The sequence below is a fragment of the Triplophysa rosa genome, linkage group LG19 (genome assembly GCF_024868665.1).
Source record: "Triplophysa rosa linkage group LG19, Trosa_1v2, whole genome shotgun sequence".
Classification (NCBI taxonomy): Eukaryota; Metazoa; Chordata; class Actinopteri; order Cypriniformes; family Nemacheilidae; genus Triplophysa; species Triplophysa rosa.
Genome location: NC_079908.1, coordinates 7,862,724 through 7,882,701, shown reverse-complemented (window position 1 = coordinate 7,882,701; position 19,978 = coordinate 7,862,724). Strand labels below are relative to the sequence as shown.

General features: G+C 35.0%; 3 protein-coding genes across 3 annotated transcripts; all 3 read right to left on the bottom strand.

The window, feature by feature from the left end:
* Positions 1–228: 228 nt before the first annotated feature.
* On the bottom strand, positions 229–4,472 carry LOC130570254 (aldehyde dehydrogenase family 3 member A2-like). The gene is given in 8 exon segments (XM_057360474.1): positions 229–1,005; positions 1,831–2,069; positions 2,212–2,311; positions 2,399–2,565; positions 2,896–3,037; positions 3,665–3,782; positions 3,867–4,075; positions 4,390–4,472. Coding segments are annotated over 8 exon segments (1,026 nt in total). The 5' UTR covers positions 4,423–4,472; the 3' UTR covers positions 229–987.
* Positions 4,473–5,886: 1,414 nt separating this feature from the next.
* Positions 5,887–10,151, bottom strand: LOC130570612 (TNF receptor-associated factor 4-like). The gene is made up of 4 exons (XM_057360976.1): positions 9,814–10,151; positions 6,841–6,892; positions 6,133–6,235; positions 5,887–5,891 (listed from the first exon to the last, which is right to left on the bottom strand). The coding sequence occupies exons 1-4, from the start codon at positions 9,954–9,956 to the stop codon at positions 5,887–5,889; spliced, it is 303 nt and encodes a 100-aa protein (XP_057216959.1). The 5' UTR covers positions 9,957–10,151.
* Positions 10,152–11,641: 1,490 nt separating this feature from the next.
* aldh3a2b (aldehyde dehydrogenase 3 family, member A2b) lies at positions 11,642–18,852 on the bottom strand. The gene is made up of 11 exons (XM_057360362.1): positions 18,686–18,852; positions 17,759–17,921; positions 17,418–17,649; positions 15,798–15,883; positions 15,275–15,483; positions 15,073–15,190; positions 14,309–14,450; positions 13,812–13,978; positions 13,625–13,724; positions 13,244–13,482; positions 11,642–12,418 (listed from the first exon to the last, which is right to left on the bottom strand). Exons 2-11 carry the CDS (start codon positions 17,918–17,920, stop codon positions 12,401–12,403), a joined length of 1,473 nt encoding a protein of 490 aa, XP_057216345.1. The 5' UTR covers position 17,921; positions 18,686–18,852; the 3' UTR covers positions 11,642–12,400.
* Between the last annotated feature and the right edge of the window lie 1,126 nt (positions 18,853–19,978).

Sequence of the window (19,978 nt, the reverse complement as noted above, 5' to 3'; positions counted from 1 at the left end):
TCTTTTCTGCATTTGTGTAGGAATTAAACAAAGACCAAGATTACAAAAATCAAGAATAAAATGTAAAACATTACAAAACGGTCAGTTCTGGTCCTTGATTCTGATTGGCTGAGCGGAGTTCTAAGCCGTTATAAAATACCCCAGTAACCCACTGCTTCTTGGGGCTTATTGCTTTAATAACAAACATGAGAAACAGCATAAACCAGAAAACCCACACTCAGCTGTGTGAAACATGTTTATTATTCTGTTCAAAATTGTTTCTGTGTGTGATAAAACTCTTTAAATCAGTAGCATTACTATAAGACAGATGTTCGGTTTAATAGAAATCCTTCAGATAGAGAATGTCTCTATAAGCAATCCACAATTTACATCTAGTTGGTCTGCTTATGTAAGATGATGATAAATGTGCATTTTATATTTTAAAAAATAATAAAATCTTACGTTCTTCATAATGACAGACTGGACCATATAACCATAATTTCTAAGAGGTATAACAGATCAGTCGAACTGCAGAACAAAATGTGTAACGTTGCCTGGTATACTGTACAAAACCCCCACATTTAGACTGTTTGAAATGTGCATTTCATCAAAATGCTGGACTTGTATTCAAAATAGCTACAGTATGACGTTTATATTGCTAAAAAACAAACAAACACAAAATCTAGTGTATTCTGACTCTTCCTTCATTTAAAAACCCAAACATGTTGGATGTGACAGCAAAGGTCTTTTAGCAACATTAAAATAGTGTATATTAAAAAAAACACTGATTAAAGTGCTATATTGCAAATATTCCAGTCATTGAAATGTCATGTTAGTTTAAATTACTTCTGAAAAAATGCAACATTTTAACAGTTGAAATAAATCATGGCCTGTTTCGGGGCCTATGACATTATAAGGCAAAGGAGTGAAGCAGCACTTCTAGGAATCCTCTCATTCAACCAACTTCTTTATGGTGAAGATGAACTTTCATCATATTAGTTCACATTCCTAGTCAGTAAAGTATTTCTGTAAAGAAAAACAAGATGAGTCAGACAGGAAAGGCTTCTAAGAATTTTTTGGTCAAAAATATTTAAGTAAAGCTGCTTTTTTAGTTACACACATTGAGAAAAATGCTATAGAAACCAAACTGAATAGAATGGGCCAGTTGCACAAGATGGCGTATAACATTATTGTGTTGTTTTGGCTTAGTGAAGTGCTCAACAATGTAAAGTTTCAACAATGATCTGTCATATCGCTTATATATTACTTCTTTTTTATCTAGAAAACACCCATATTTGCCGGCCCAAAATCCTCCTTTTCCCATACAGTGTTATACGACCGGAAATTACCCTGCTGACTCTGGCATCCCAAAAGCTCACGGGCGCCAACTTGTGCAACAAGCGAATTAAATAGAATTAAAACTCATTGAACTGAAGCTCATTCACACACAAATTAAATTTGTAAATATTTTGTCCGGTATTATAAAAAATATACATTATTAAAAACTTAACTTATACTGTATGTAATATAAATAAAAAAAAATATATACAATAAATAAATAATTAAATATTTAACTTATATAACATAAATAATAATAAATAAAAATATAAAATAAATAAATTATTAAACACTTAACTTACATATAATAAAAATATTAAAAAACAAATACATTATCTAATACTTGCATAACATAGAACATAAGCAATAATAAATAAATATAATAATATAAAACAAATACATTTTTAAATAATAAATAGCTCTGAACACATTTACCTACAATCACAACTAATGCTATAAAAACGTTTTGCTTATTTTAAAAACATCTGATTCCCCGTTATGATAGCTGCTTACCTGTAATATCACAGCAATAAAGATTGCCAGCAGAGCCAGCAGGGCCATGCGGCCCAGACTGCCCAAGTCAACCTGTTTGAGAATTAAAAAGCGCGCCCAGCCCAGCTTTTCTGCTGTATGTGGTGGGTAACGCATCTTATTCACCCCTTCCATCTTCAGCTGTTTGATAAGACAGCCTCGCAGGTGACTCAACCGATCAAAACTGAACTGGCCGTGATAGCAGCCCATCCCACTGTTACCTGTAGAGAGAGCCAGAGAGCTGAGTTACTCTCAATCAGAAAAGATAATGAAGTGTGTGTTTAAAAAATAACAAATCCTATTAATATCCTGTTACAAAAATTTTTCATTAACAAAAAATAATATCCTTTTACAAAAACCTACCAACTCCACCAAAGGGCAAAGTGTTGACTGAGAAGTGGATCAAACAGTCATTGGCCAACACTCCGCCACTAGAGGTCTCTGCAATCATACGCTTAATCAGCTGAAATGAAAAGTAGAGTTTAGCAAAAGGTATAAATGTGTCTTAAATACAATTTATATATCATAAATTCAGTAAATAAGTTTTAACCTTGTTGTTTTCAGAGAAGATGTACAGTGCAAGGGGTTTTTCTCTTTCATTGATAAATTTGATGGCTTCATCTGCACTCCTCACTGACAGGATGGGCAATAGAGGCCCAAAGATCTCCTCCTGCATGACCTTTGCATCCGGCTTCACGTCTCTTAAAATAGTTGGGGCTGTGAAGGGTAAAGATAAAAGAAAATACACAGTTATATATAGGATTAAACAAAGCATCCGTTTTATTAACTCTTGTTAAGTCAAGATGTATGAAATCATTTATTTATTGAAGGAGTCATATATTTATTGCAGTTAAAAGAGTAAAACACATTGAAAAGTTATAATAGATTAGTCAAATATATAATAATATATTCTGGTAGCCCCCCGATGGCACAGACCCTCATCTCACAGAGAGGGTTTTTAATGACTATAAGTGAAAAAATATAATGACTAGTGAATATAATATTATACACTTAATGGTTAACGTAATCAAGCTATAATGACTTTACCAATGTAGCAGTCTGACTCGTCGTTTTCTCCCCCCACCGCTACAGTGCCGTCCTCTAGCATTGCCATCACTCTCTTGAAGTGACGCTGATTGATGATGCGTCCATAATCTGGGCATGTTTAGGGATTTTCTGTATAGAAGTCCTGATAATCATAAATAGAAGTATATTAGCTTTTATGACTCCAGTCAGAATGTGAATTTTGTTTCTCATTTTAGTTAATGTATTTTAATACTAAACCGATCTTTACAAACAATTTTGGAACAGATGCGGCAATGTTGTATGTAAAAGTTTAGAGATGTAAAAGTTATCCCTGATGAGCACAAGCAAGTGTTAACTTTCACATTTATGCATTTGGCAGACGCTTTTATCCAAAGTGCCTAAGTTTGCATTCAAAGTAAGCAAGTATATCAGTATGTGTTTTTCCTGGAAACAGCCACAGGTGATCGAGTTTAATACTCAGACAATCCCATAGCCAGACTCCCATTTTCAGCAAATAATAGAGAAGTCTTTTTAAAAACAACATTTATAAATTCCTAATGGACTTTAAAAAGTCATTTGCACTTTTTATGGCAGAATATAAAAAACATCAAACCTCAAGAAGTTTGAAATGTAAGTATTTTGGACACATTCTGTTCACAAGTTACAAAACATTAAAAAACATACAGTTTGTGTGCTAGGACTACATTTTACATTTAAACATGTATCATGACTAATAGGTTCACATTGTATCTCCATTTGTTCTAGTGGTGTAAATAATAATCACACATACCTTAATATTCTTCTCGATCTCTTCTATCACTCTGTCTTGGATACTGGGGTCGCAGAGTATGTAGTCTGGAGCAATGCAGGTCTGACCACAGTTTGTATACTTGCCCCAAGCTATACGCCTGTGGCAACACAACAGAGAAACTGTTTTCTCCAAATCTTTTCACAACTTTAATACAACGAAAGAAACAAGGACTTCAACTGACCGGCAGGCAACAGCGAGGTCACAGTTGTTGTCGATGTAGCACGGGCTCTTTCCTCCCAGCTCCAGAGTGACAGGGGTTAAATATTGAGCCGCTGCCACCATGATGATTTTAGCCACCATACCATTTCCAGTGTAGAAGATATGATCAAAACGCTGCTTGAGCAACTCTTGGGTCTCCGCGACACCACCAGTGACAACAGGATACATCTCCTGAGATTGTGAACATCAGAACGGGTAGTTGTCAGTTATACTGTACAGTATACTCATTACACCGTATAGCTTCAATGGATGCCATATAAGATTACATTATAACATTTTAATATTAAATAATTTGTTTGCATGACGAGGATAAGCAAATTATGAAAAAAAGGTTTTAATCAGGTGAACTACTCCTTTAACATTAATGCTTTCTTGAATGCTTTAATCTGATTTGACTAGACAAACTGGCCTCAAGGTCATTTATCCAATACACCAAACGATTTTTTACAGTATTTATTCAAAAATGAATGACAACCAGATCTTACTTTGTCGAGGTAGAGAGGTAAAAGATCCTCCATTACTTTGGCAGTGTGCGCACTCACTTCAGATGGCTTGATCACGGCTGCGTTACCTGTCAAGTAACACAATATTCATTGTAATGTATTTTTCAATTTAACTAGCCAATCACAATGTTTTTACATCTCCACAAACTTGCGGTTAAAACCCCTAGTTGCATAATAATGGTGTAGATTAGGGATGCACAATAAATTATCGGCCATATCGGTATCGGCCGATAAATGGTCATTTTTAATGTCATCGGTAACGGTGGATAATCAAATTTAGGCCGATATATTTTAGCCGATAAATTATGAATCATTTCCTCTGGTTGAACCACTTCAGCTGCACACTGCTCAAAATCCAGAACAGTAATGTCTTTCTGTCGTGATCATTCACTTACAGCAAAACATTGTTGATGTAGTATGTAGATATTTATGAATGTGTAAATCATAGGAACAAACACATATTGTTTGAATCAGACTGCTATCTGAATGCTTTCTGTCTTGAGACCTGTTGGACTTGTGGCTATTGAGAAACACCTTTCTGGGTTGCTCTGGAAGAACACTGATAACCGATATATTGGCCGATATACAGCACCTAAATATTCATTTAACATTTTCTGAGACTGAACATTCTATTTTTCCCCTGAAAATCATGTACCAAGCCTACTTTACACTAATTAAAGATTCTTTAACTTTTAAACTTTTCTGGTATAATGTCTATCTAATAAACAAATTATAGGCTTCCAATGTTCAAGAATTATCGTTTATCGTTATCGGCCAAAATTTACATATCGGTGCATCCCTAGTGTAGATGTGGTGCTTAGACAAATGAAAACAATCTTAACTTTAACATTCATATTAAACATTCCTAACCTCATAAGCACTTTATTTCTCTGTAGTTGACCCTTCACTTAGTTCATTAACAACATAACAACATGACAACATTCTTGAAGATAACACACAGAGTGTGGCATGATCTGTCACTTCTATAATCAACAAGAACTTGTCCGAATTGTGGAATTGCTTTTTAAGTGTACCTTCCTAAACTAGCTTCTCATTTATCCAATCTTCTTAAAAGAAATCTGGAAAAAAAAGTTTTACTAAGTTTTACTAAGAGTTTGATAGTGGCTAAGGTTTGGAAACAGGAATTGTACTTTGCTCTGTTAGCACAGGGTAGTATCAAAGAAATAGGGCAAAGTACAATGTGGTACAGAAATCCATAATATGCTTATTTAATTGATGTTACTGACTTTTTGGTCGTTGCCACGCCATGAAAACACAAAATGGAATAACGTTCCAAAATGTATTGTTTAGACAAACCACTTATTAATACTTTTCAAACCTGATGTAGCATATTATATAATGCATAATTAAATAAATTCAGAAACTTTCGATACACTGTAAAATAGTGACATTTGTTAAGCTCTACCAACCCTATCACTACATAATATATCAAAATAAAGTAGTATATTAACACAAAGATTAAGCTGACACATGTCAATTTAAACAACACAGTCCTTTCAAGTAGGCCTTAATGCACTTCAATAACCTCTCCCAGATAAATCATCCTATAAAATAGGGCTGTGCAATTAATCGAAAATTAATTGTAATCGTCAATTTTGGCTTCAACAATTACAAAAACAAAATAATCGAGGTAAAACGATTATTGTGCCACATTCCATTTTGCAAGGATCCTCTCTTTTCTCGTGGTATAAATCCACAGCGCACCCCCTTCTTTNTTCTGTGCGGCCCAGCGGCAGCCCTCCTCACTGTGAATGCAGCGGATGGGCAGAGAGAGAATCTGCTGTTCCAGCTCCATGTCTGGAAAAATCTAAAGTAAGAATCCCACATTAATGAATGTTTGCGTATGAACCTTAAAAACACACCAGTCACAGCAATGTCTATATTTAAAAAACAGGTAAAAAAGACACCTGTTACACCTGACCAACCCCAACTGACTCTAAACATGGCTTATAGACTACACTTAATGTTGGCTCATTGACAAAATAATAAATACGCTCTCATGTGGGAGTCGCTTTGGATAAAGGTGTCTTCTAAATGAATAAATCTAAATAGCATCCAATACCTTAAGCAATCACAAACAATAAACAGTAAAGCAATTTGCATAGATGTCTTAAAGTTACATTAAAAACAGTTTAATGCAAAAGAGTGCGAGAGAGGTTAAACTGTGGTTACTTTGGTGCAGTACAGCATGACTAACATAATGTGGACCACACTGAAATGTCTTCATTCAATCTGTGAGGAGGGTGATGTCAATCCAAATATGATGCAGCAAAACAACAAACACATACCAACATGACATAGCAACAAAGCAAAGAAGCTTGGATGAGGTATATGAAATTTTAGAAGAGGTTTAGTGAAACTGCTTGCAGTTCTGTGAGGTTTACAGTATAAGATTTATAATAGCGCACTCACTTTGGCATAATCCAGTGGCAGATGGTCCTCTGGGCACTTGAACACTCCTTCACTATTGATATTCAACAGAAAAAAAACAATTTCCGATTATAAATAATTCACATGGATTCACACAAATCATTGTTGCATGAGCCATTCAATAAAGAAGCATCATAGTTGATGTAGTTGACATTCATGTTACACTTCGGTTAACTTTCTAGTCCAAACAATAACACTTCACGTGTGGAAATACCTTCCTTACTGATGTTCATACAAGAAGAACAAAGACTTCTAAACGTACCTAAAGCCGACAGACCACAATCTAAGAGATATTTACTTTTTGCACATCTACGCTCTTATTCATAACGGAACGCAGCAGTCACATGAACGTGTTAGAACTTCATTTATTTGATTCATGTCTGTACATTATAGTTTGTGGGTTGAAAAGCAGTTCAGAAATGATGCTCCACCGTTATAAATCACGTCTGAACGGTCTTTACAGAAACGTCAGGGAGAAAATCTCACAATCACCTCCCACACCAGAAATTGACATCTTGAGTGTATCGTCCATCTGGGATGGTGACGTCCCACGGCACACGTGATGTGAAGAATCAGTACAAACGTCACATCACTGGAATATTAATAAAGCTGTGATGTTTACAGTACATGTGACACACATCACAACATTTTTAAGAAAGCTTTAGGAGTCTGCATTCTTCACAGAGTAAAAAATATGGCTGAATTTCTAAGACAATAATGATGTGTAATCATTTTGTCATTTCTACAGTAGATTTACTCATGAATGCACCTGACAATTTTATTAAAAAGGGGCTAAAACCCTTCTTTTTCAACATTAGCATCAGCATCTAAGGAGGTTTCTGTATAAATATTGAATAATTGATTCAAACTTTTTAACCTCTAATTTACTGTAGCTTGAAAAGCACATTGGAGAAGGCTGTCAATCACTACAATGATAACATCTAAGAACAATAAGCGCAGTTGTTTGTTAAAAACACAACATTTTGTTTTGTTATTAGACTTCATACATTAGCCTGTAGATGGCTGGAATGCCAAGAATGCCCACAACTGGGTTTATTAAATAAACTGACTCACTGCATGCCTCCTGTCCACACCACATCAGCTATTTTAAATGTAGATTTCTTTATCATTATATTGTCATCTCATCCCATTTGCAGTTGGCACAATTTTAATGTAATAAATCTTCACAGTTAAATGAGAAAAAGATGAGTATTTCTAATAAAAAAAGACCTGCAAAAAATATATAGGTGAATAAAAGGCAAACATATTTGCAAGCATATATAATTCCCTGTCAATTAATGACATGATAATTTCAGCATCTAAATCCAATCAAAATGTGTCTTAAAATGTTTCTGAAACTTCTTCTATTTCACCAGAAAACAATTCTGGTGAAATACAGAAAAAAGTATTTTGTGTCACTGAAATCTCTGACATCCTGTTCAGCCTGTTTGGTTGTTCATGTGAAAGGACCAATTACGTAATATTTTAATTTTCACATACTTTGTACAAGAGAACATACAATAAGAACAATTATGTTTATTAATTTTTTTAAAACACATAAAAATCCTAATAATTCAGACAATAACATACATCTTTTTTATGACGTGATTTTAATTTTTCATCATTAACAATCACAGGCCACTATTAGCTCTAAATATATGATACATTTTTACACAATAAATTCAGATTTGTTTTAATCCACAACCCGATTAAGGTTCTGATAGATGTTTTGATGAAAGTTTTAAATGTAGAAGACTGATGTAAATGCACTGTATACTACAAATGGCTTGACCTTCTTTTGCTATGTGGAAATGTATCTATCCAAAGTACACCAGTCAAAGGATGTTTTTGGCCGGACAATTTAACTTTCTAAAATGAATAAAAACACATAGACCTATAATTTTACATATTATCTGATTATGTACATATTTATAACCTTGTCAAAATATTAAGATGGGCATGCACACGTAGGCTATTCAATGTGTGAGGAATTTTTTTTATTAGTTTTAACTAGATGATTTCACCACTTTTAGTCATTAAATCAAATATTATGTCGAAAATAGTTTTTCAAAACACAAGATTATTATTGTATGCGCATATGCGCATATTGTGGTCACACTTCAAATTACAGTATGAAACCTGTTACTAGAGATAATTAGCATACTAATACTAGCCTACTAATAGTAGCAGTAAAACCTGCATTAAACAATTAAAGATACATTAAAGGTTCAACATAATAACACATTAACTAAGTAGGTATATGGGTCATTCCACGAAATCGGTGCCTTTTCAACTTTGGAAAATTAAAATATAAAGCAAGTTTAATGTCTTTTTTCTTAATGTCCATACAATGAACACATCTTAAAATGTCATGAAATTGTGTTGTGTCATCTCAGGCTCTTTAATTTTATGACTTTTTATTTGCCTCATGTTTGAATTTTTTTGTCATCCCTGTTACAGACACAAGTCGTACTGTATTTTTCAATAGAGCTATGTAATAGTTGTTATATATACATGTAGTGTTTTTGTCCCTCTTTTCACTGGGATTGTTTTTAATTATGGATTTCTTATTTCAGTCTTATGTCATTCGGATATAACCAAAAACATCCTAATTTTTAAAAGGTGAACACATGTCAATTAAGAAAAATATAGTTTTTTTACAAGAGAAATATGAAAAGAATGGCTTTGTTTAAAATACCATATAGTTAAGGTTACAATGGAAAAACCTGGAAGGCCATTTCAAATATCATCTTTATATTTTAATGAAATTAATGATAGCAACAACTACTCACAGAAACACTAATAAAATGTATTGGTAATTGTCCCACTTTACTCCAATTCACTCTCAATTACTTTGCATTATAAACGCAAAACTTTAGATTTTATTGATTTGTTTCGCCCACACGTTCGCTTTCATTTCACATTTGTATTGTAGCCTATTTTAAAGAGCATTACCTGAGATACTCCTGCAGACAGGTGTCACAGAATCTGTGACCGCAGGTGGACACCTGAACAGGTTCCCTCATCGGCTTATTACACAAAGGGCAATAAAATCTCCTCCTCGGTCGATCCAGAAACTTTAAATCTAAACCTGGCATAATGCGTGTATAGATACCAGCTTCAGTTGACTTAAAAAAGAGCCGACCTTTATCGTATTGCGTCAAAACTGAAGAGAGACGACCCGAGTCGAGAGTCGATTTATTTGTTACTTTTTTAACGACACGAATTCGGCAAAACAATGGACTTATCACGACATTTCCGTCTTCAGTAAGGTAACGCGAGTGGAAGGAAATGTTTACTCGTGCACCTGTCTGTCTTCCCTTCTGCCCGCCCACTGGAGAGAAAATGGGAGGGGCTTAACGTAAGCGTTGGATTTAATATTTAATGGCTCTTTGGGAAACGGAATGTAAAAGCGTTGCGCACACAATAATGGCACAACAGAATAATTGACAATAAAAATAAAACGATGAATACACGACATTGTGTGACCCTTTAACCCACTTTGCAGTGTTATCAGATAGCACAAATTCACTATTATGTTGACATGTGATACCTTAACACCTCCCCAGGGGTTCTCATTATTCAAAAGGTAAAGCTTGTCAGGTAAGTATTCATTCTTCGGTGTTGTTGATTCACAAAACACATTCAATACAGTGCCAGTGTGTAAAATCACCTTAGACAACATAGAGTGGATTTGATCACAGTACATTGAATCATAAGAATTGATTTTTGTGTTTTCTGTAGTGCATAAATGTAACAACTTTAGACAGTTTCATCGAAACAAGTTTGATCCTGCAGAACCAGTTTGACTTCCTCATTCCACACGGGAATAGTTATGTTGACCTTCTTGTGTAAATCCAGGCAGCATAAAGTACACAGCGTCCAAAGCATACCTGAGCGCATAGCATAGACTTACTGTAATATGTTTACTGCACTTATCTGTAATGATGCTGTGAAGATCACGTGTCTTTTGTCCAGCACCTATTTGGGGATGAGTAACTAAAAAATTCATGATAATTGTATAAAGATGTGTGGCATTAAAAATGATTCTTCAAATAAGTGTCAGTGTGTCAGGGGTAAACACTGCCTTTAAAGGAACAGTTCAACCAAAAATGAAAATTCTGTCATCATTCACTCACCTTCGAGTTGTTCCAAATCTGTACACATTTATTTGTTCTGATGAACACAAGAATTCTTGTAACCAAACAGTTCTTCGCCACCATTGACTACCATAGTAGGAAAATGACAATGGTAGTCAAAAGTGCCCCAGAACTGTTTGCTGTCCTACATTCGTCAAAATATCTGATTTTGTGTTCAACAGAACAAATACATTTATAAAGCAAATTTTCCTACTATGGTAGTCAATGTTGGCCAATAACTGTTTGATACAAGCATTCTTCCAAATATCTTTCTCTGTGTTCATCAGAACAAAGACATTTTTTATACAGATTTGGAACAACTTGAGGGTGAGTAAATGAAGAATTTTTATTTTTGGGTGAACTGTTCCTTTAAGAGTTGTCAAACAGGAGTCTATGTGGTTTAATCACACATTTGTTCTTTTCTGCATTTGTGTAGGAATTAAACAAAGACCAAGATTACAAAAATCAAGAATAAAATGTAAAACATTACAAAACGGTCAGTTCTGGTCCTTGATTCTGATTGGCTGAGCGGAGTTCTAAGCCGTTATAAAATACCCCAGTAACCCACTGCTTCTTGGGGCTTATTGCTTTAATAACAAACATGAGAAACAGCATAAACCAGAAAACCCACACTCAGCTGTGTGAAACATGTTTATTATTCTGTTCAAAATTGTTTCTGTGTGTGATAAAACTCTTTAAATCAGTAGCATTACTATAAGACAGATGTTCGGTTTAATAGAAATCCTTCAGATAGAGAATGTCTCTATAAGCAATCCACAATTTACATCTAGTTGGTCTGCTTATGTAAGATGATGATAAATGTGCATTTTATATTTTAAAAAATAATAAAATCTTACGTTCTTCATAATGACAGACTGGACCATATATCCATAATTTCTAAGAGGTATAACAGATCAGTCGAACTGCAGAACAAAATGTGTAACGTTGCCTGGTATACTGTACAAAACCCCCACATTTAGACTGTTTGAAATGTGCATTTCATCAAAATGCTGGACTTGTATTCAAAATAGCTACAGTATGACGTTTATATTGCTAAAAAACAAACAAACACAAAATCTAGTGTATTCTGACTCTTCCTTCATTTAAAAACCCAAACATGTTGGATGTGACAGCAAAGGTCTTTTAGCAACATTAAAATAGTGTATATTAAAAAAAACACTGATTAAAGTGCTATATTGCAAATATTCCAGTCATTGAAATGTCATGTTAGTTTAAATTACTTCTGAAAAAATGCAACATTTTAACAGTTGAAATAAATCATGGCCTGTTTCGGGGCTTATGACATTATAAGGCAAAGGAGTGAAGCAGCACTTCTAGAAATCCTCTCATTCAACCAACTTCTTTATGGTGAAGATGAACTTTCATCATATTAGTTCACATTCCTAGTCAGTAAAGTATTTCTGTAAAGAAAGACAACACGAGTCAGACAGGAAAGGCTTCTAAGAATTTTTTGGTCAAAAATATTTAAGTAAAGCTGCTTTTTTAGTTACACACATTGAGAAAAATGCTATAGAAACCAAACTGAATAGAATGGGCCAGTTGCACAAGATGGCGTATAACATTATTGTGTTGTTTTGGCTTAGTGAAGTGCTCAACAATGTAAAGTTTCAACAATGATCTGTCATATCGCTTATATATTACTTCTTTTTTATCTAGAAAACACCCATATTTGCCGGCCCAAAATCCTCCTTTTCCCATACAGTGTTATACGACCGGAAATTACCCTGCTGACTCTGGCATCCCAAAAGCTCACGGGCGCCAACTTGTGCAACAAGCGAATTAAATAGAATTAAAACTCATTGAACTGAAGCTCATTCACACACAATTTAAATTTGTAAATATTTTGTCCGGTATTATAAAAAATATACATTATTAAAAACTTAACTTATACTGTATGTAATATAAATAATAAAAAATATATACAATAAATAAATAATTAAATATTTAACTTATATAACATAAATAATAATAAATAAAAATATAAAATAAATAAATTATTAAACACTTAACTTACATATAATACAAATATTAAAAAACAAATACATTATCTAATACTTGCATAACATAGAACATAAGTAATAATAAATAAATATAATAATATAAAACAAATACATTTTTAAATAATAAATAGCTCTGAACACATTTACCTACAATCACAACTAATGCTATAAAAACGTTTTGCTTATTTTAAAAACATCTGATTCCCCGTTATGATAGCTGCTTACCTGTAATATCACAGCAATAAAGATTGCCAGCAGAGCCAGCAGGGCCATGCGGCCCAGACTGCCCAAGTCAACCTGTTTGAGAATTAAAAAGCGCGCCCAGCCCAGCTTTTCTGCTGTATGTGGTGGGTAACGCATCTTATTCACCCCTTCCATCTTCAGCTGTTTGATAAGACAGCCTCGCAGGTGACTCAACCGATCAAAACTGAACTGGCCGTGATAGCAGCCCATCCCACTGTTACCTGTAGAGAGAGCCAGAGAGCTGAGTTACTCTCAATCAGAAAAGATAATGAAGTGTGTGTTTAAAAAATAACAAATCCTATTAATATCCTGTTACAAAAATTTTTTATTAACAAAAAATAATATCCTTTTACAAAAACCTACCAACTCCACCAAAGGGCAAAGTGTTGACTGAGAAGTGGATCAAACAGTCATTGGCCAACACTCCGCCACTAGAGGTCTCTGCAATCATACGCTTAATCAGCTGAAATGAAAAGTAGAGTTTAGCAAAAGGTATAAATGTGTCTTAAATACAATTTATATATCATTAATTCAGTAAATAAGTTTTAACCTTGTTGTTTTCAGAGAAGATGTACAGTGCAAGGGGTTTTTCTCTTTCATTGATAAATTTGATGGCTTCATCTGCACTCCTCACTGACAGGATGGGCAATAGAGGCCCAAAGATCTCCTCCTGCATGACCTTTGCATCCGGCTTCACGTCTCTTAAAATAGTTGGGGCTGTGAAGGGTAAAGATAAAAGAAAATACACAGTTATATATAGGATTAAACAAAGCATCCGTTTTATTAACTCTTGTTAAGTCAAGATGTATGAAATCATTTATTTATTGAAGGAGTCATATATTTATTGCAGTTAAAAGAGTAAAACACATTGAAAAGTTATAATAGATTAGTCAAATATATAATAATATATTCTGGTAGCCCCCCGATGGCACAGACCCTCATCTCACAGAGAGGGTTTTTAATGACTATAAGTGAAAAAATATAATGACTAGTGAATATAATATTATACACTTAATGGTTAACGTAATCAAGCTATAATGACTTTACCAATGTAGCAGTCTGACTCGTCGTTTTCTCCCCCCACCGCTACAGTGCCGTCCTCTAGCATTGCCATCACTCTCTTGAAGTGACGCTGATTGATGATGCGTCCATAATCTGGGCATGTTTTGGGATTTTCTGTATAGAAGTCCTGATAATCATAAATAGAAGTATATTAGCTTTTATGACTCCAGTCAGAATGTGAATTTTGTTTCTCATTTTAGTTAATGTATTTTAATACTAAACCGATCTTTACACACAATTTTGGAACAGACAATGTTGTATGTAAAAATTTAGAGATGTAAAAGTTATCCCTGATGAGCACAAGCAAGTGTTAACTTTCACATTTATGCATTTGGCAGACGCTTTTATCCAAAGTGCCTAAGTTTGCATTCAAAGTAAGCAAGTATATCAGTATGTGTTTTTCCTGGAAACAGCCACAGGTGATCGAGTTTAATACTCAGACAATCCCATAGCCTGACTCCCATTTTCAGCAAATAATAGAGAAGTCTTTTTAAAAACAACATTTATAAATTCCTAATGGACTTTAAAAAGTCATTTGCACTTTTTATGGCAGAATATAAAAAACATCAAACCTCAAGAAGTTTGAAATGTAAGTATTTTGGACACATTCTGTTCACAAGTTACAAAACATTATAAAACATACAGTTTGTGTGCTAGGACTACATTTTACATTTAAACATGTATCATGACTAATAGGTTCACATTGTATCTCCATTTGTTCTAGTGGTGTAAATAATAATCACACATACCTTAATATTCTTCTCGATCTCTTCTATCACTCTGTCTTGGATACTGGGGTCGCAGAGTATGTAGTCTGGAGCAATGCAGGTCTGACCACAGTTTGTATACTTGCCCCATGCTATACGCCTGTGGCAACACAACAGAGAAACTGTTTTCTCCAAATCTTTTCACAACTTTAATACAACGAAAGAAACAAGGACTTCAACTGACCGGCAGGCAACAGCGAGGTCACAGTTGTTGTCGATGTAGCACGGGCTCTTTCCTCCCAGCTCCAGAGTGACAGGGGTTAAATATTGAGCCGCTGCCACCATGATGATTTTAGCCACCATACCATTTCCAGTGTAGAAGATATGATCAAAACGCTGCTTGAGCAACTCTTGGGTCTCCGCGACACCACCAGTGACAACAGGATACATCTCCTGAGATTGTGAACATCAGAACGGGTAGTTGTCAGTTATACTGTACAGTATACTCATTACACCGTATAGCTTCAATGGATGCCATATAAGATTACATTATAACATTTTAATATTAAATAATTTGTTTGCATGACGAGGATAAGCAAATTATGAAAAAAAGGTTTTAATCAGGTGAACTACTCCTTTAACATTAATGCTTTCTTGAATGCTTTAATCTGATTTGACTAGACAAACTGGCCTCAAGGTCATTTATCCAATACACCAAACGATTTTTTACAGTATTTATTCAAAAATGAATGACAACCAGATCTTACTTTGTCGAGGTAGAGAGGTAAAAGATCCTCCATTACTTTGGCAGTGTGCGCACTCACTTCAGATGGCTTGATCACGGCTGCGTTACCTGTCAAGTAACACAATATTCATTGTAATGTATTTTTCAATTTAACTAGCCAATCACAATGTTTTTACATCTCCACAAACTTGCGGTTAAAACCCCTAGTTGCATAATAATGGTGTAGATTAGGGATGCACAATAAATTATCGGCCATATCGGTATCGGCCGATAAATGGTCATTTTTAATGTCATCGGTATCGGTGGATAATCAAATTTAGGCCGATATATTTTAGCCGATAAATTATGAATCATTTCCTCTGGTTGAACCACTTCAGCTGCACACTGCTCAAAATCCAGTACAGTAATGTCTTTCTGTCGTGATCATTCACTTACAGCAAAACATTGTTGATGTAGTATGTAGATATTTATGAATGTGTAAATCATAGGAACAAACACATATTGTTTGAATCAGACTGCTTTCTGAATGTTTTCTGTCTTGAGACCTGTTGGACTTGTGGCTATTGAGAAACACCTTTCTGGGTTGCTCTGGAAGAACACTGATAACCGATATATTGGCCGATATACAGCACCTAAATATTCATTTAACATTTTCTGAGACTGAACATTCTATTTTTCCCCTGAAAATCATGTACCAAGCCTACTTTACACTAATTAAAGATTCTTTAACTTTTAAACTTTTCTGGTATAATGTCTATCTAATAAACAAATTATAGGCTTCCAATGTTCAAGAATTATCGTTTATCGTTTTCGGCCAAAATTTACATATCGGTGCATCCCTAGTGTAGATGTGGTGCTTAGACAAATGTAAACAATCTTAACTTTAACATTCATATTAAACATTCCTAACCTCATAAGCACTTTATTTCTCTGTAGTTGACCCTTCACTTAGTTCATTAACAACATAACAACATGACAACATTCTTGAAGATAACACACAGAGTGTGGCATGATCTGTCACTTCTATAATCAACAAGAACTTGTCCGAATTGTGGAATTGCTTTTTAAGTGTACCTTCCTAAACTAGCTTCTCATTTATCCAATCTTCTTAAAAGAAATCTGGAAAAAAAAGTTTTACTAAGTTTTACTAAGAGTTTGATAGTGGCTAAGGTTTGGAAACAGGAATTGTACTTTGCTCTGTTAGCACAGGGTAGTATCAAAGAAATAGGGCAAAGTACAATGTGGTACAGAAATCCATAATATGCTTATTTAATTGATGTTACTGACTTTTTGGTCGTTGCCACGCCATGAAAACACAAAATGGAATAACGTTCCAAAATGTATTGTTTAGACAAACCACTTATTAATACTTTTCAAACCTGATGTAGCATTTTATATAATGCATAATTAAATAAATTCAGAAACTTTCGATACACTGTAAAATAGTGACATTTGTTAAGCTCTACCAACCCTATCACTACATAATATATCAAAATAAAGTAGTATATTAACACAAAGATTAAGCTGACACATGTCAATTTAAACAACACAGTCCTTTCAAGTAGGCCTTAATGCACTTCAATAACCTCTCCCAGATAAATCATCCTATAAAATACTATTATATCATCCTCAATACAATTACCTGCTGCTATAGCCCCTATTAAGGGCTGGATGGTAACAGCCCAAGGGTAATTCCAGGCTCCGATGACCAGCACCACCCCCAAAGGCTCGGGCTGGATGTACACCTGGTCTGAGATGGTCAGAAGGTTCTTGGTCACGGGTCGAGGAGCTGCCCATTCTTTCAGCTTGCTGACGGCCTGGTTAATCTCACTCTCCAGACCCATAGTCTCATACAAAGGTGTTCCAAACTCACTCTGTCAACAGATAGACACAACACTTTAACAGTTATAGCATTTAGTTCCTTACCTCACCAAATAGGGATTTCATTCTAGACAATACATAAGTAAATTGGTCACCACCGACCTTACTGAGATCCTTTTTGAGCCCGTCTGCGATTTCCTTCTGCCTTTCATTGATAAAGCGCTGTAGGTTCTTTAGCTGGCTGATGCGGTAGTCCAGCGATCTGGTCCGGCCTGTGAGGAAGGCCTTTCTGGCAAGCTCCACTGCTTTCTGCTCTCGAGACATACTGTGAAAGAGGAAGGCATTCATTCCACTCTGGCTACACTTCTGTCACGTTTAGGTTTACTTCACCCATTGATCCCATATATTATGACTGACAGGCAGCCCAAAGCCCGTTATATAAGAAAGTGAATGACACAAGTCAAATATGCTTAGATACTTTTCTCTAAACTTATTTTGTGTATTATCTTTGCAAATGAATGAAATAAAAATGACTAACATACAAATCAAACTTACAAAATCTTTCTAGAAATGTTTAAAAGGATCACTTTCACAGATGAATATGAGGCATATCTGATCACAGCTCATGACCTAAAACCTCGTTCCCTACACACATTAGCCTACGACACAGCTAAAATGATTACAGTTTGTTTATTATTTACAGTCTTCATTTAGTTTAGCAGTAATGCTGTAAAAGTTAGCAAGTATGCCTACGTCACGATACAAATGTGCATGCATGCAAGAAAACACATAACAAAATTGATATGTATACGCTTAAATATGCCCTTTCATATCACCAGAGAATAAGATATGAAAATTGTAACTATCTTGACGTATGATATGCTTACGCAATCGTATTGACAACGTTATTACACCGGAACAGACTGGAATCAAAGCAACGTTACACAGAAATGAGATAAAATGCTGATCTTGTTCTTTCCATTCAATTGACACCACGCAGCTGCCGTTCGCAGCTAATACTGGGAAATCGATAAATACGCTGTCGCGAAATGCAACAGCAAGCCTTTTAAAACGATAACGTTACATTACCTTGAGTTATTTCAAAGTCCGTCCACGTCTGTCACTGTGCAGTATGTGAATATATCCGTGGAGCTTCAGCTCATATAGTTTTCCAGGCTGAAAGATATGATCCAACCATAGCAAACATGAAACACTATTGTTCCGTTAACAGTAGACTACAGTCATAGGGGGAGGGGCTTCGTGAACTGGGGGCGTGATCACAACGCTTCGTAGATAGCCCTGAGGAAGTGTTTTTGTGTAGTTACAGGGAAAACACACAAGAAGAGGATTAAAGCAGGATGCTTTGCATTTCAGTGAACGGCCTAAATCATTCCGTTCTGCCTATTTTGTCATACCCAAATAATATTTTTAAGCATGTTGTTAACTACGCTACTAACAAATATATAGCAGAAATATTACGATCATATACTCGTTTAGGAGACGGATAATTATGACAATAATTATGTCAGAGTAGGATTATGTCCAGTACTAAATCTTGTGGGCGTATTTTGCTCGACCTCACTCAAAGCTAGACTAGAAGGGATACAGATAACTCCACTGGGCATGCGCACTTCAATGCCGCATAAATTTTGTCACGCAGAAAACAGTTGATTAATATTTTTTTATTATTGTAAGATTATGTTTCGGGTTGGGGTAGGTGAAGGCGTTAGCTAATGTAATTTATTGTAATTGGTGCGAGATTTTGCACCACTTCCGGTTGTAGCTGTATCCCTTCTAGCAAAAACCCACTCCACGTTTTCAGATATGGGCAGCACGAGGCAGCGTTCTGATTGGCCACTGTTCATGTCGCTCATTCTCGCTCCTGGTAACAGTTTTAAACAAAATCAGAACAGCGTTTCACCAACGTAACTATTTTTTTATTTTAACCAATTTATTAGTATTTGTGTAAAGGAAAATCTCTTTAAAGTTTAGTAATAATACTGTACAGTCCGGTCAACCACATCTCTCACAACATTCAAAAAACTACTTAAAACCCATCTCTTCTTTGAATACTTGACAGAAAAATGAAAAGAAAAAAAAAACTAACCCTCTCTCTTCCTCTCAACAGGTATTGTTCTGGCTTTTGTTGAAACCAGTAGCTTTGTATTAGCACCCATTGTATTATTGCTCCTGTATGACATATCACTTATTGCTCCCTGAACTCTCTGTAAGTCGCTTTGGAGAAAAGCGTCTGCTAAATGACTAAATGTAAATGTACAACATATAGGCTAGACGTTTTGTTTTATATTACAGGCGAATAATGCAAGTATAAGCTAACCCTAACGAAAATTAACCATCGTTTTACTACAAATTAAATAAATA